Genomic DNA, 16,684 nt, shown 5'->3' with positions numbered 1-16,684 from the left:
ATTGTCAGTGCAATAAAATTCTATTAATATGGGAATGTGTCTTCATTGAGGTAAGCCACCTCACTTTTTTTTTCATTTTATTTGTTTTTAATGCATTTTATCTTCTTTGGGCACCTCTTTCCCATTTATCCTGGTAGCAATCAGTTAAGCTCCAAGACAGCAATAAACCGGATTAAAACGTGGCATTTACGGATACGGTGGTAAACTCCGGGAAACGATTGTACTGATGGCTGTCCATTGATCTGAATGGACAGTGTTTGCAGGATACCAGAATTGACGTGTGACATGATGAGATAGACATAGGTATGTACAGTGCCAAGCACACTAATAACTATGCTGTGTTCCTTTTTTAATTTCTCTGTTAAATATCAGGTATGTAAGTGGCTGACTCAGTCCTGACTCAGACAGGAAGTGACTACAGTGTGACCCTCACTAATAAGAAATCCCAACTATAAAACACTTTCCTAGCAGGAAATGGCTTCTGAGAGCAGGAAAGAGATAAAAGGGTCCATAGCTCATAGATTTTAGCTCTGGCATACTTCAATGAATGTATCATTGAGCAAAAACAGTACAACAGTTAAAACTTAAAAAGTAGCTTTAAACATAAATAAAACTGTGGAATATCTTAAAAAGTCATTTTTAGGAGAAGGAAGCCACTCGGAGACTGAAGAGGGGGTGGAGCTCTGCCCCCGAGAAGGAGATGCGCGCGCATCCTGCGCGCGATCTCCTTCAGTAGCCGGCTCCAGGACCTGACGCCAATTGGCATTAGGCGGTCCTGGGGCTGCCGCCTCGGCCACGCCCATTGGCGTGGAGCAATCTTAGAGTAGTTAAACGGCAAGCGCCGAGGTCATCGATTACCATCGCAGGACTGTCTGTGTGAACCAGCCCTTAGGAGAAAATGGTTTGAAAATATCACTTAGTAGAAAGCTTAGGAGAAAAAGGCCAACTGTTTTGAAAGAAGTATGGTTGTTATTATTATGCAATTTTATAGCGTGAATATTTTCTGCAGCACTTCAGAATAATTAATTTCACTAATCTGCCCCTCATAGGAGACCACAGACTGTAGTCTAATCACTATTATAGTCTAAGCCCAATTTCAAGGGAAACCAATTAACTTACCTAACTGTATAGTATATTTTTGGGATGTGGAAAGAAACCAGAATGCCCAGAGACATCCTTTGCGAGAATTGAGAACATACAGATTCCATGTAGATAGTGTTCTGGCCAAGTTTTGTACCTGGGGCTCAGCAAGGCGAAATTGCTAGTCCCTGAGCCACTGTGTTACATTCATGACATAAGGAACAAATGTAACATGTTAAGATTAGCTGACAATTCATGGTACATTATTAAATTGCCCTGAGGTATTCAAAGACATGAGATCCATCAGACAATCATTCTGTAAAACAGTTGTTGGAAAAACACTCAGCACTGAGAACTATATTTAACTACAAGGAAATTGCTCTGCAGGTGACTGATATTTTTCTAGCCAAGAACACGAGGGTGTCTGCATGGGGTAGGTGGAGCTGGTAGACATACATTAAGCAACTCAAATAAATTGCCATTAGGGGATGAATCAGCTCCCTTTATTTATAACGGCAAACAAAGTTTCAACTATGGATACCCAGTTTCATTTTTAATTCGCTGTTCACCAATACTGAAAATATTTATTTTAAAAAAGGAATATATTCCTGCTCAACCCCAAAATAGAGAACTCTCGTTCACCACTTTAACAGTGGAGAACTTTTTGGTAAAATAAAAATTGTCTCTAATCTGGATCCGAATCCTAAAAGTTTCTCGGATTTCTCAAACCTTGCAATTCTCGAATCTTATGAATTCTTAATAAAAGGAATTTTTTGGTCTGTATTATATAGTGTCACCACCCCTTTTTAATGACGTGTACACTACCTCTCCGGCATCTCAAGAGGCAGGTCTCTCTCCATCAGCAGCTTCTCATGTGATGGATCACTTTCTGCTTGTCAGGCATCAGGCTGCCTCTCTTGTTTCCAGGGCAGTCTCTAGGCTTGATAGCTCTCAGTGAAAAATTGAAAAAATCACCTCCCCCTGTTGCAGACTGTGGCACACTGTTGTGATACGGCAGCTGCTAGACGTGCCCCCCCCCCCCCCCAGATTAAAGTAGCCTCCAGGATAGGTAGCAGAGAGAAGGAGCCTCCAGTACTTGTAGCGAGATGTGTTTTCCTGTCAGGGCCGGTTCTAACTACAATAGGGAAAAATTAACTCTCCCCTAACTTTACTGTGGTCTCCTGGGCCCCTGCAAAGTTTTGAGTAGTGTAGCGACTCACCTGCCCTATCTGGTACTCGCCTACATTTGTCTATGACTTTGTGTGTCCCCATCTTCATCCCTGCTGCCTGCAATTTCTCAGTGACCCGCTCATGTTATTACAGACTTTGGATAGTAGGTGCTAGAGCAAATTCAGACTTGAGTGCAGTCAAACATGAAAGAACATTCCAAAATTAGTGTAGGTGGAGTGTTCAACAAACGTAAGTAAAAGGGCAATTGTTTGTGGCAGTTCCTCAAAATCCAAAACTTAACCTGCCCATAACCCGCAGGTAATTCAGCCAGCATAAGTGACCAGAAAAATCCTCTGCAGCATGTCTGGATAGAATAGAGCAGAAAGGGAAGAATAAAAGAAGGTGGTTTTGAAGAGCATTCACACAGATCTTAAGATGTTTGTTAACCACTTGAGGACTGCGGCGTTAACCCCCCCCTAGTGACCAGACCATTTTCACTTAATTGGCCCACTGCAGCTTTAAAGGAGTCATCAGGGAAATTCTAATAAAATAAGTGCTCCTTACCGGGGGCTTCCTCCAGCCCCAAGCTCCCAGCACGTCCCTCGCCGCAGCTCTGTCCCGGTCCCCGGCGATGACGTCAGGGCAACCTCCAGGTCCGCTTCGGCCCACGTGGCGGTGATTGACAGAGCCTCTCGCTGGAGGAAGCCCCCGGTAAGTAGCACTTATTTTATTAGAATTTCCCTGATGACTCCTTTAAGGCAAAGCTGCAGGGCCGCACAACCCGGCACACAAGTGATTCCCCCCTCCTTTTTCCCCCACCAACACAGCTCTCTGTTGGTGGGGTCTGATCGCCCCCACATTGTTTATTTATTTTTTAATCAATATTTATATTAAAGATTTTTAAATAAATTTAACTCTTTTTGTTTTGCACCATACTCCTTCAGTTTTGTACACTTATGTAAATCAGTAAAGTCACTTTTACACCCCATTTTTATCTTCATTTTGTTACAATAGAGTTTCATCTCCACTTTAAGGAATTGTTGATACTCATTCTCCATTCTTCTAGTTTAGCTCACACACAACAAATCTGTTCTCCCTTTAAAAACATAGTGTAAAAAAAAATGAGAGCAGATTTTAAAAATTGAAGATGGATCAAAGATTTCCTCTCACCTCTATAAATATGCCTCTGAGCCATTTTCCACTAAGCTGAGAGGGATATGGAGGCTGCCCTATTTATTTCATTTTAAACAAGGCACATTGCCTGGCTGTCCTGCTGATCCTTCTCTTAGTCATAGACCCTGAACAAGCATGCAGATCAGATGTTTAACTGAAGTTGGACTGCATTTGTGATTCAGACAGTAAAGATCAGCAAGATGCCAGACAACTGGCGCTGTTTAAAATGAAATAAACATGGCAGGCTTTGTATTCCTCGCAGGTCAGTTGTCCTTTAAATGTGACATAAGCGCAATGCACAGAATAGCATAGTGTTAATAGTGGTCAATAGAACTGGGTAGGGTTACTTATCATTAGTTTCTTCCCTTTCAGAGTACATTCACCATTCCCAAGTGACATGGCAGACCATCCCCAGAGCTTTTAACCTGACATAAGTGTAAAAAGAAACTCAAGACCTTGTTATGCGTTTACCAGTTATGTTGGCCTAACGTATATTTTTGTGAGTATTAAAATGTCATTGCACACAAAAGTGGGTGACAAGATAGTGATAGAGTACACAGATGAAGTCGTTTATATTTCTTGCTTCAGGTCTATTACAGGGGATAGTAGCTGCAGCTCCATGAAAGCTGAATACAACTGGTAGTTATGTGCTGTAGATGCATGTGTGATAGCAGTTAACAAATTCAAATTAACTATAAATTCCAGTCTCGATTCCCTTCCCTGCAGATTTGGCACATAGTGCCCTAGAAAATGTGTTCATTAACCCTCTTTAATGGATGAGTTGTTGAAACGTCTTAGCAACTTTCGACCATTTCTAGATTAATTACAATTATCACAGAAACAAAGTGATACATAATTTATTACAAGTCAATTAACAAAATGCTGTCTATGTATTCTGCAGGGTTGGCTTTTTCTGTTTTAACAGACATTTTTTTTTCTTTTTAGCAAGGAATGAAAGTGTAAAATTGAGGCTTATTCAGTAAGGCTTGCAGCATTGAAACTTCAAGCTGCTCATGAGTAATGTTTTCTTACATAGATCATGGACACCAATGGTGAAATCTTTGCAATTGATTTCCTAGATACTGTATGTATAACACCTCTGGCATTTATCAACAGTTCCTACTCTTCCTGTTTGATTTATTAATGATAGAAAATGGAATGTAGCTGGAGGGGTGAGGATAGGCAAAGTTAGAGGATGGGAGACATCAGTATTTTAAGTGTACCCAAGGTGACATGTGACATGATGGGTTAGATATGGGTATGTACAGTGCCAAGCATCCAAATGACTATGCTGTTTTCCTTGTTTTTCTGCCTTAAACATTTAAACATCAGGTTCTGCAAGTGACAGTTTCTCTCCACTCAGGACCTAGTCAGACTATAGTGGGCTAAAGCGTAATCCTCACTGATAAGGAATTATAGCCATGAATCCCATTCCAAGGCACTGGAAAACTTTCGGCCTTATAAAAAAATCAGTGAGAGTCCATGCAACATGGAAGTGCATATCTTTGGACCCTTGTACTTATGGAAGGACACTGTGGTCAGGCATGAGGCATGCAGGCACACTACACACATAAAACTGCTATCATCTTAAAGAGGAACTTTAACCCAGCATTGAACTTCATCCCAATCAGTAGCTGATACCCCCATTCCCATGAGAAATCTTTACCTTTTCTCAAATAGACAATCGGAGGGCTGATATTGTGGTGAAACCCCTCCCACAGTGTGATGTCATGACAGTGGTCTTGACAGTTGGCTGTCTGTGAACATCGTTGCATTCTGGGAAATAACGTTTTTTTTCCAACTGCTAAGCAAGCAATGTCTCCCTCTGTGCATAGAACTCTCAGTAAATGTACATTCCATACAGATTACCTGACAGGACTAAAGAGGTCACCACCAGTGATACATTCAGAATTTAAATCGGTGAGAAGAAAGATTTGACATACTCTCTTAAAGGAAACCTGTAAGTTGAAAAAAAAAAAGAGTTTAACTTACCTGGGGCTTCTGCTGCCCCCTGCAGACACCCTGTGCCCGCGCTAGGGCAAAACGATCCTCTGGTCCCACACAGGGCGGCTGCAGGGGGCTGTCAGAAGCCCCAGGTAAGTGAAACTGTTTTTCTTTTTCAATACTTCAGGTCCACTTTAAGTGTGTAAGAAAGTATGTAAATAAAAGGGTCACTTTAAGTAGAATATTATACTACATCTGCGTGATTTCATAAAGAAATATACATAGTTAAATGTTTTCTCTAGATGTGGAAGTATTTTACATTTTCTTATCCCTGCTGTACTGAAATGTATGTATTTAATAAAGAGAAATGTGTTTTGACGATGGCACAAACAAGATGCTTCCCAAAACAATATTCACTGTTTGTGCAAGAAGCTATAAGCATGCTGATTTGCAATATGGTATGAGGTTTCAGGCAGTGAGGAGAGGCACACTTGCAATATGATGATGTGTTCTAAGATTTAGTAGACTGTCCTACCTCAGCTGGCCCTGTTCAACACATAATATATAAGGTGTGGATTGGTTATATAATCACCCACATACAGAGAAACAGATACGTATTAATGCTGCCAGCTTTTGAAAGACAGTAAGTGCAATATGGAATCACTGTGCATCGTGTGAAGGAGTATGTAGGCAGTTTATACACAATTAAAACAAATTTTCTTTCCCACCAGGTGGTGGAGCTGTTACTAATGTTAAGTTCAATTACCAGCCTAATGATTCCTGTACATTAGCAGTATGATAGGAAATGTTCTATCTCACACTGAACAGTTATTCTAGGGATATTCTTTTACAATAAGAGAACAGAAGAATCCAGGGCCTGTTTAGGACATTATCTTACAATAAAAGAATAGAAGAATCCATAGGTCTGATAAAAGCAATAAAAGACTCGCTTCATGCAAGTCCCTGTCGTTAGCTACTGGTTAATTTAATTTTAATATTAACACTTCAGATGTCTGTGTAAATTCTTACTCACCTGGCACATTAATCTAAAAAGGTGACATTAGGCAAATTGCTCAGCAATTTCTATTATTTGTCCTAAGCTGTCTTCAGCACCAAGCACCTTTTATCCCCTCCTATCATTAATATGATTAAAAAAACAGCATGGCCATCCCCCCTCCAGAGCCTCTTTTAACCCCTTGTGCCATTTGCAAGGTGACATTGCCAGAGCCAGGTAACATGGGACTCCGATAACAGAACAATGTCAGATCCCATGGACTATGACATGGGATAGGGAAGCTGTGCAAGAGTAAAGAAGAAATGTTATCAGAAATATTTTCCCCAATGTGCAAAGCCCCCTTGTTCATGTCAAGGACTATGGACTCATTCTCAACTCCACTGCCCAGTCAGGGTTGGGGTTATTACTGCCTTACTTGTAAAAGTAGGCACTGTGGGAGATTTATAGTGGAATCTGGCCATCTCTAATAATGAACCCTGTAGATGTCTGCCCCATCCCAGGTAAACAGGTAAAGGGGGACAATTTTTTTTGTTTCCTTCTTTTAACTGGTATGCAACTATCTTGCTAAAAGGGTAAAAGAGGATGAAGGGGTACAGGTGGAGGAGCTATATACTATATAATGTAATGATTGTCACTCGAGGGTGTCATAGAGATAAGACTCCGACAGGCAGCGTGGATCGGTGATTGAATGCTCTGCTGCACATTATTCTGCATATTGCCAAAACCAACAAATTTAGCAGCATCATAACTCCATCTGCATATGGTGGAGTGGGCATCGGGGGAAACAGATGTCATGCATGAAGGGGCAGTATGGGGTCACATGGGGGTAGTAACTTGAGTATACGCCAGGACCCCCACTTTTGGGCCACTTTTTTGGTCCCAAAAACTCGGCTCATACTTGAGTATATATACGGTATATCATGCACGAGATTAAATGCCTTATGAGTTATTAATGATTCATATGATTACAGAACCCACACACGTTAACTAATAATAACCAGACTTCGTATTGGTCACATTTTCATCCTTTTAGTTCAACAGCAGTTTACTTGACTTGCTCTTAATGTTCTGGGCCATTGAGGGTTCAAATCTGTATCCTACTCAAGTCCATTTGTGCTCTATGCTTTGTACAGCAGCTAAATACAGCAAACAAAGGCAAGAGCAGACTCTTGCAAATGTTTACAACGATGTGCAGTAAGTAACTACCAATCCATCAACTTATTTGGGTCCCATTATCCTGCTGACACTGTTGAGGAATCACTGTGCCTCATTTTTTTGGACTATACCAGCAGCAACACTGTACATTGGCAGCACATACTTTGCAATTGTGTAGGTACAGTTAATTTCCCCATGTGAGTACACTCTTTCTTGCATGCATTATGGGTATTTTTTCTCTACCTGCAGCTACACAGCTAGTAGACACTGATTTTTAACATTTCTTGCAGGTACATTTCCTTTCCACAGAAATATTTTTCTTATCCGCCATGTCAGAAGTTTTGTAGACTCATCAGGGTTGTGTAGCCACAGTTGAACAGCATTTCATTTGTATTAGAATACCATTTGCTTTACATCTGAATTCAACTCTTCAAACGCAGAATAACAGGACACCCTGTGTTTAGAAAAAATGAACACAAATAAAACATCAAATGCAAATATATAAACCTCATATGCTTTGCCATTCAGTATTTTAACAATGCTTTTTAGGTCAATCCAAAATGCTTCAATAATGCATATTAAAAGTAAAGTAGAATTGCCCATATGGACAAGCACCAATGAGGGACTTCTGTCCTGTCTAGAGTTCTCTTTTGGTATTACAGGTAGTCCCCAGTTAATAAACAAGATAGGGACTGTAGGTTCATTCTTAGAGGGGCACTACAGCGAAAAACTGTAAAATTTAAAATATGTGCAAACATATACAAATACGAAGTACATTTTTTCTAGAGTAAAATGAGCCATAAATTACTTTTCTCCTATGTTGCTGTCACTTACAGTAGGTTGTAAAAATCTGACAGAAGTGACAGGCTTTGGACTAGTCTATCTCTTTACAGGGGATTCTCAGGGATATATTTATTTTCAAAAGCGCTTAGTGAATGGCAGTTGCTCTGTCCAACTGCCACAAAACTGTATAGGGAGCAGGGAAGCTGACAGCATCATTGTTTAAATCCTTTTTAGGGAATATCTTTATAAAGAATAAAAGCCTTGCTGAGAATCCCCTATGAAGAGATGGACTAGTCCAAAACCTGTCACTTCTGTCAGATTTCTATTACCTACTGTAAATGACAGCAACATAGGAGAAAGGTAATGTATGGCTCATTTTACTCTGGAAGAAACGTACTTCCTATTTGTATATGTTTGCACATATTTAAAATTGTACTAACTTGAATCTGTCCATAAGTTGAAACACTGTGCCATTTCTGTTCCCTGCACTTCCTCCATGCCCCCTTGTGCATCCAGTGTCCCCCTCTGTGTCACCTATGTTCTCCCGTGCCCTCAGTGTCCCCCTCTATGCCACCTCTGCTCCCCACTGTGCCCTCTGTCCTCCTGTGCCCTCAGTGTACTGCAGCATAATGTAATTTTACCGGATTACAAAATATTTTTCCTTAGAAACAATAAATGTTTTTTACCTGTTCACACAGAATTAAATAATGCGGGCTGTTTGTATCTGCAGATTGTTCGTAAGTGGGGTGTTCATAAGTTGGGATCTGTCTGTACTTTTTATTGTAAATCCACAAACCACATTTAGAGTAATATGTAGCGATTAGCCATATCCGCATGCTTTCAGAGGATTCAGATCAGATATATTTAAATCCTCTTCAGATGCAGCTGCAGTATGTTTTGGCCCATTTTATTTTGCTTGTCATATTAAATTAAATTACCTTATTGTCTTTAATAGTATGTATTATTAACCTATAATAATTTCAGATTGCAGTTAGTAAGGATTTACACTTTTTCATTAGCAGAATCCTCTTGTTTAACTGATCCCTTATGAAATAAATTTACCGGGCGGCAGAGTATTAACTGACTCCTAATAATAATGCATGTTCACTAAATATGAAAGATCTTCCATAGAATATTGATCAGGCAAAAGGCAGCATGCATATATAGTTTTACGCATACATACTACTTAATGATATTGTAAGTCTCAGTAGTAATTGTGGCAAAATATTATTGACCAGATGCCTTATCTTTCCCTCATTCTAATAAATATATTAAAAAAAAAAAGTCCTTTAACAAGAGCTTTCTTACAATATTTGCTGAGCATATATTGTTTTTTTATTATTTATACTATTGGGCAACAACTCAAATAACTGCTTCACTAGACACAGCCAAATCATAATAACTTTTTTGTTTTTAAGCTGTGAGAGATGATAATGTGCAGTTAATTGAACTGATAGTCTCTGTAGATTAAAGAGGCCTTCACATCTTTGGTTTGGGTGAGCTTCCCTGTTTGTTTTATGGAGAGAGGAGGAGAGAGCCACCTACTGTAGTCACTGAGTAAATAATCACAAATACACAACGTTTTCTAAATTCTCTGCAGCTCTTGAATGTTGTGTTCTGAATATCCATAGATCTGAAATCATCGCCCAGTAGTGCTGATCGGATACCCCCCAATCACGGATTCGACTATTCGGCCGTGATTGAAAAAAAATCCGGAAATTCCATGATTCATTTCCAGATTTAAAACGGACTTACGAATTCGACTCTGATTTTTCCCATCATGGAAATTCCCGGCCGTGATCACGGAAAAGCGTTTAAGCTATTATTAAAGAGACTCTGTAACAAAAATTGCATCCTGTTTTTTATCATCCTACAAGTTCCAAAAGCTATTCTAATGTGTTCTGGCTTACTGCAGCACGTTCTACTATCACCATCTCTGTAATAAATCAAGTTATCTCTCTCTTGTCAGACTTGTCAGCCTGTGTCTGGAAGGCTGCCAAGTTCTTCAGTGTTGTGGTTCTGTGATGCATCTCCCCCCTCCAGGCCCCTCTCTGCACACTGCCTGTGTATTATTCAGATTAGGGCAGCTTCTCTCTTCTCTCTTATCTTTTACAAGCTGGATAAATCCTCCTCTGAGCTGGCTGGGCTTTCACATACTGAGGAATTACATACAGGCAGAGCTGTCTGCACTCTGCAGGAAGAAACAGCCTGACACTTCAGTGGAAGATAGCTGCAGGGGGAAAGAAACACACAAATGATCTCTTGAGATTCAAAAGGAAGGGTGTATACAGCCTGCTTGTGTATGAATGTATTTTCAATGTGTGGACATACTGTACATCAACCTACTTCCTGTTTTGGTGGCCATTTTGTTTGTTTATAAACAAACTTTTTAAAACTGTTTTTAACCACTTTTAATGCGGCGAGGAGCGGCGAAATTGTGACAGAGGGTAATAGGAGATGTCCCCTAACACACTGGTATGTTTACTTTTGTGCGATTTTAACAATACAGATTCTCTTTAAAGCTTAAGGGGCTACAACTTAAACAAAATTCCAAAAATAACTTTTTTGAGAAAATGGATTCTAACGTTAAATCGACATTTTAAATGTGGCTATGTATTGGTAATAAGTGGTTTTAAACAAGGAAATACACTTTAACCACCCTGGCGTTCTATTAAGATCGCCAGGGCAGCTGCGGGAGGGTTTTTTTTCAATAAAAAAAAAAAATTTCAATCCGGCCAACTGAAAGTGGGCTGCATGAAAGCCCACTAGAGGGCGCTCCGGAGGCGTTCTTCCGATCGCCTCCGGCGCCCAGAATAAACAAGGAAGGCCGCAATGAGCGGCCTTCCTTGTTTTGCTTACATCGTCGCCATAGCGACGAGCGGAGTGACGTCATGGACGTCAGCCGACGTCCTGACGTCAGCCGCCTCCGATCCAGCCCTTAGCGCTGGCCGGAACTTTTTGTTCCGGCTACGCTGGGCTCAGGCGGCTGGGGGGACCCTCTTTTGCCGCTGCTCGCGGCGGATCGCCGCAGAGCGGCGGCGATCAGGCAGCACACGCGGTTGGCAAAGTGCCGGCTGCGTGTGCTGCTTTTTATTTCACTAAAATCGGCCCAGCAGGGCCTGAGCGGAAGCCTCCGGCGGTGATGGACGAGCTGAGCTCATCCATACCGCCCGGCTGGTTAAGCAATCACAGAGGTGAAGGTGAGTCCCAATGGCACCTGGCGGGTGGATGTCCGAGGGTGGATGTCACAGCAAGCGTGGGGCTGACTTAAGTAATCACTCACTGGCTAGCTAGCTGAATACAAGTATCAGATACAGTATAAGGGCAATGTAAGGACTGAAAACTCTCTTGCTGATGTACAATATTGTCTGGAGATGATCCTCTCAGTGCCACAGAGTCTAGCAAGGACGGAGCTCTAGAAATAGCCCCCACTTTATATACAGGAGGGGAGGGCATAGCCTCCCCTCCTATGATTGGTTGCTAGAGCCTGGCTGGGGGCCTCTGATTGGCCCAGGGATGTCAATTCTGCACATTTCCGCCAAACACAACCTAATCTCGGATTTCCACTGCGATCACGGCCGTAACCGAATTCCGAATACTTGCAATCACGGAATTTCTGTGGCCGGTTTCCGTGATCCAGAATCGATCAAGGATTCGGATTCGACAGTCGAATAGTGGAAAAATGCTAGTGAATCACTGCTATTCCGTGATCATGGAAATTATCTGAGCACCACCGTCGCCCAGTCCCACACAACAAGCTGGATTTGGCTTTGTATCTTCACATGTATACAGAATCTGTTGTTGAGGAAGAGCCCTTAACCAGTACAGAATCCAGCCACATGGCACACAGGCTCTAGCTTTTTACAACTATTTCACTGTCCCAACTGGTAGGTTCTAAAGGACTTAGTGGTACAGTAGTCTTGACTTGTACTGCTAGTCTCACTCTCTTGGATTAGAATTTTAGGTGATATACTATTCGCATGGAACTTTGTATGTTTTTCCCAAATTCATATGGGTTTTCTCTAGGCACTTTGATTTCCAACCACATCTCAAAAACCTACTGGTAGGTTTATCAGATAAAACTGGCCAAATAATATGGCCGAGATATAAGACTTTGATTATTGTAGGGATTACTGTAGATTGCAAGCTCCTTTGAAAGACAGTTAGTGACCTGAATTGGTTAATGTATTCTGCGTGGCACTTCCAGAACTTCCAGAAATGTATAATAGCAGAAATAATAATTTTGTAGACACAGCTTGATTGCCCTCGAGATATACAGCAACATGTAACGTAATTATGGGGAAAACATGTCTGAAAATTCCTTCATGTGCATGCTATTATCATATATCTTACATAGGCTTTGTATGTAAAAAATGACAACTGTCTCTATACAAAGAAAAAAACTGAGCCAATCAAACATGCTAAAAAGCATTAGTAAATGGATGGCAGAAATGTAAAACACTTACAGACTATTCTTTAGAGTATAATAAAGAGAACAGCTCAAATCTCTACATGCAGTTAAAGCGCACCTGAAGCCATTTTTTACTATTCAATCTTACAGTAAACTGTTTACTCTAACAGTGTTTGAAGTGCTCCTGAGACGAAAAGTCAAATACTTGCCTAAGAAGAGGGAAGCCTCTGCGCTCCTGTAGAGTCTTCCCATGCCATCCTTTGGTCCAACGTTGCCGAGTGCGAACCCCCCAAAGGAATCTGACAAGATCCTTGTCAGATTCCACGCTTGCAACCACCCTTCTCTTCAAGCACAAGTGCAGCTATACTACTCTTGCCCGAGCACAGCTGCACCTGCTTAGTAAGCCGGAGCCGATCATGCATGAGTGGCTTCATGCTACTGTGCAGGCGTTACTGTTCATGCATGAAGAGGAACACAGCTGCGATGTCCAGAAGGGTCCCGGGCAGCAACAGAGGATTGGAAGGCTTCCCTACCCTTACGAAAGTATCTTTTGACTTTTGACCCGTGGTTCCCACCAGGTTCACTTTAAAGCTCACATAACTCTCCCAGTTTCTGTCACCTCCATTTAGAGATGAGCATAATGACGTAATTACGATTTCGCGTAATTAGTGTAATTACGATTATGCCCGTAAGTACATAATCGCAATGAAGAAGGATTTAGCGAAATTTCACGTAAGCGTAATTTTCGCATTACAGTGGGTATTACGAAATTAATGCGTATGGCCATGCTCCCAAGCGGAAAAGTTGACGCATGGATCAATGTTAGGTAGCCGCCGACTTTAAGGGTTAATAGCAAAGCCCCCTTAAATGCTAAGAGCCTCAAATTTGGAGAATATATTAAGGAGATCAGGAGGAATAAGAGGAAAACATTTTTTTTCAAAAAGACATTATAGTTTTTGAGAAAATCGATGTTAAAGTTTCAAAGTAAAAATGTATACATTTAAAAACCCGCCGACTTTAACGGTTAATAGCAAAGCCTGCTTAACGTTTAGGAACACCAAATTCTTAGGGTATATTAAGGGGATCAGTGGGAATAAGAGGAAAAAAATTTTTTTCAAAAAGACCTTATAGTTTTTGAGAAAATCGATTTTTAAGTTTCAAGGGCAAAAATGTCTTTTAAATGCGGAAAATGTCAGTTTTTTTTGCACAGGTAACAATAGTGTATTATTTTCATAGATTCCCCCAAGTGGGAAGAGTTTTACTTACTTCGTTCTGAGTGTGGGAAATATTAAAAAAACGACATGGGGTGCCCCCTCCCAGACCTCTTTAACCCCTTGTCCCCATGCAGGCTGGGATAGCCAGAATGCGGAGCACCGGCCGCGTGGGGCTCCACACCCTGACTATACCAGCCCGCATGGTCCATGGATTGGGGGGTCTCGGAAGGGGAGGGGCAGCCAAGCTTTCCCCTCCCGCTCCGAGCCCTTGTCCAATCCAAGGACAAGGGGCTCTTCTCCACCTCCGATGGGCGGTGGAGGTGGAGGCCGCGATTTCCTGGGGGGGGGGTTCATGGTGGAATCTGGGAGTCCCCTTTAAAAAGGGGTCCCCCAGATGCCCACCCCCCCCCTCCCAGGAGAAATGAGTATAGAGGTACTTGTACCCCTTACCCATTTCCTTTAAGAGTTAAAAGTAAATAAACACACAAACACTTAGAAAAAGTATTTTAATTGAACAAAAACATAACCACGAAAAAAGTCCTTTAATATTCTTAATTAACCAATAATACTTACCTGTCCCTTTAAATAAATGATCCCACACAATATCCTCGGAAATGTTCTATCAGTTACAATGTAACAAAGTTATTACAATGTAACAACTTTGTTACATTGTAACTACGCCGCACCCGACGTAGTTACAGATTCCACCATGAACCCCCCCAGGAAATCGCGGCCTCCACCTCCACCGCCCATAGGAGGTGGAGAAGAGCCCCTTGTCCTTGGATTGGACAAGGGCTCGGAGGGGGAGGGGAAAGCTTGGCTGCCCCTCCCCTTCCGAGACCCCCCAATCCATGGACCATGCGGGCTGGTATAGTCAGGGTGCGGAGCCCCACGCGGCCGGTGCTCCGCATTCTGGCTATCCCAGCCTGCATGGGGGACAAGGGGTTAAAGAGGTCTGGGAGGGGGGACCCTACGTCATTTTTTTTAATATTTCCCACACTCAGAACGAAGTAAGTAAAACTCTTCCCACTTGGGGGAATCTATGAAAATAATACACTATTGTTACCTGTGCAAAAAAACCTGACATTTTCCGCATTTAAAAGACATTTTTGCCCTTGAAACTTAAAAATCGATTTTCTCAAAAACTATAAGGTCTTTTTGAAAAAAAATGTTTTCCTCTTATTCCCACTGATCCCCTTAATATACCCTAGGAATTTGGTGTTCCTAAACTTTAAGCAGGCTTTGCTATTAACCGTTAAAGTCGGCGGGTTTTTAACTGTATACATTTTTACTTTGAAACTTTAACATCGATTTTCTCAAAAACTATAAGGTCTTTTTGAAAAAAAAAATTTCCTCTTATTCCTCCTGATCTCCTTAATATATTCTCCAAATTTGAGGCTCTTAGCATTTAAGGGGGCTTTGCTATTAACCCTTAAAGTCGGCGGCTTTTTTATATTATACGGAGCGTTACGGTTTAACGCGAAATTACGGTAGCGTTTAATGCAAAATTACGGCATGAACGAAACGCAAAATTACGCGTTGAAAATTACACTTACGGCATTTTCAATTACGATTTTAATGGCAATTACGCTACCGTAATTTCGCATCGTAATCGCAAATTTCGCATGCGTAATTATAGTAATGCGAAATTACGAAAATTTCGGCTCAACTCTACCTCTATTCCCCGCAATGCTCGGAGAAATAATTTTTAACAGTTTTCAATGTAAAGTATATGAAGAGGTTGACCTTTTCAGTGTAACCCTCCAACTTCCCTCCCATATCTGCCCACCACTATACCTGCTCACATCTCTCTCTCTAGTGCCATGCATGCCAATTTCACCCCACCCCTTGTTCACAGGGCCCTGACTCAGAAGCTGTTACTGAGAGCGTCATTTTTAAAATGGAGGATGCGATATTCCTTCCATCACAACAGATGAACAGGAGGCCAAGCAGGAGAAGCAATTGAAAACTAGATTATGTGGAGGTAAGTATTACGTGTGTATGTTTGCTTTAGAGGGTGATCCTTGGACTTAATCATTTCCAGTCCAGTTCCGGTAGCTGATCACACTGAGGGTGAAAGGTCTGTTGGCATGTGGAGATTTTCTTTCTAGGAATTAATTCTCACTTATGACAGTAATAATAACTACTGAATAATTTTTGATAAATACATATCTAGAATAAAGGATTGACAGTTTGTCAGAAATCTGCTATTATTATTATTGTCTATGTTTAGGCCTGTGACTCCTACAATGGCCACAGCCCTTTGGTCGAGGAATTTAGTTGCAACATCATGACAGTTTATTTTTATTTCACTGTAAACAATTACCGCATGGTCTGTACAGTATGTTCATGAAGAGTACAATTTACAATATGTAAAAATTATCAAAGTTGTGCTAGTTATAGGTATTGATATTTCTCTTGGAATTTTTTTAAGCATTTACAAATTGGAACAAGCACATACGTCAGAAAGTACACTTTAATGAAACACCGGCCCAAACGTTGCTGATTTGCAAAGGATATCTCACTTGGCAGCTGGTAAAGGAAACCTTTGCATCATGGCAGTTTTAAGTTAGCAAATTTTAAATTTGGTAAGGCAACATATAAGGAATGGTTTCAGGAAAAAGAAAAGGACGAAAAGGAAAATGACAAAAGGAAATGTTTTTATTTGTATGCATTTGCTCAATACGTCTGTTCTTTTATTCATTGCTGCATACTGAAACCTCGGCTATAATGCTAGGT

General features: G+C 41.1%; 1 protein-coding gene across 8 annotated transcripts in view; it reads left to right on the top strand.

Moving 5' to 3' along the window:
• Nucleotides 1–16,684, top strand: part of KIAA0825 (KIAA0825 ortholog) — a 516,601-nt gene that overhangs the window by 258,872 nt on the left and 241,045 nt on the right. Inside the window, exon 20 of one of the 8 annotated variants that reach the window (XM_068247513.1) lies at nucleotides 9,952–10,107. The exons of 6 other annotated variants lie outside the window; for them this stretch is intronic. In XM_068247513.1, coding sequence (XP_068103614.1) covers nucleotides 9,952–9,973 — 22 coding nt within the window. In that variant the 3' untranslated portion in view covers nucleotides 9,974–10,107. One more of the 8 variants, XM_068247522.1, reaches the window with a different exon arrangement.

This window comes from Hyperolius riggenbachi, chromosome 1, assembly GCF_040937935.1.
Source record: "Hyperolius riggenbachi isolate aHypRig1 chromosome 1, aHypRig1.pri, whole genome shotgun sequence".
In the NCBI taxonomy this organism is placed as follows: Eukaryota; Metazoa; Chordata; class Amphibia; order Anura; family Hyperoliidae; genus Hyperolius; species Hyperolius riggenbachi.
This window is presented reverse-complemented; position numbering and strand designations above follow the sequence as displayed.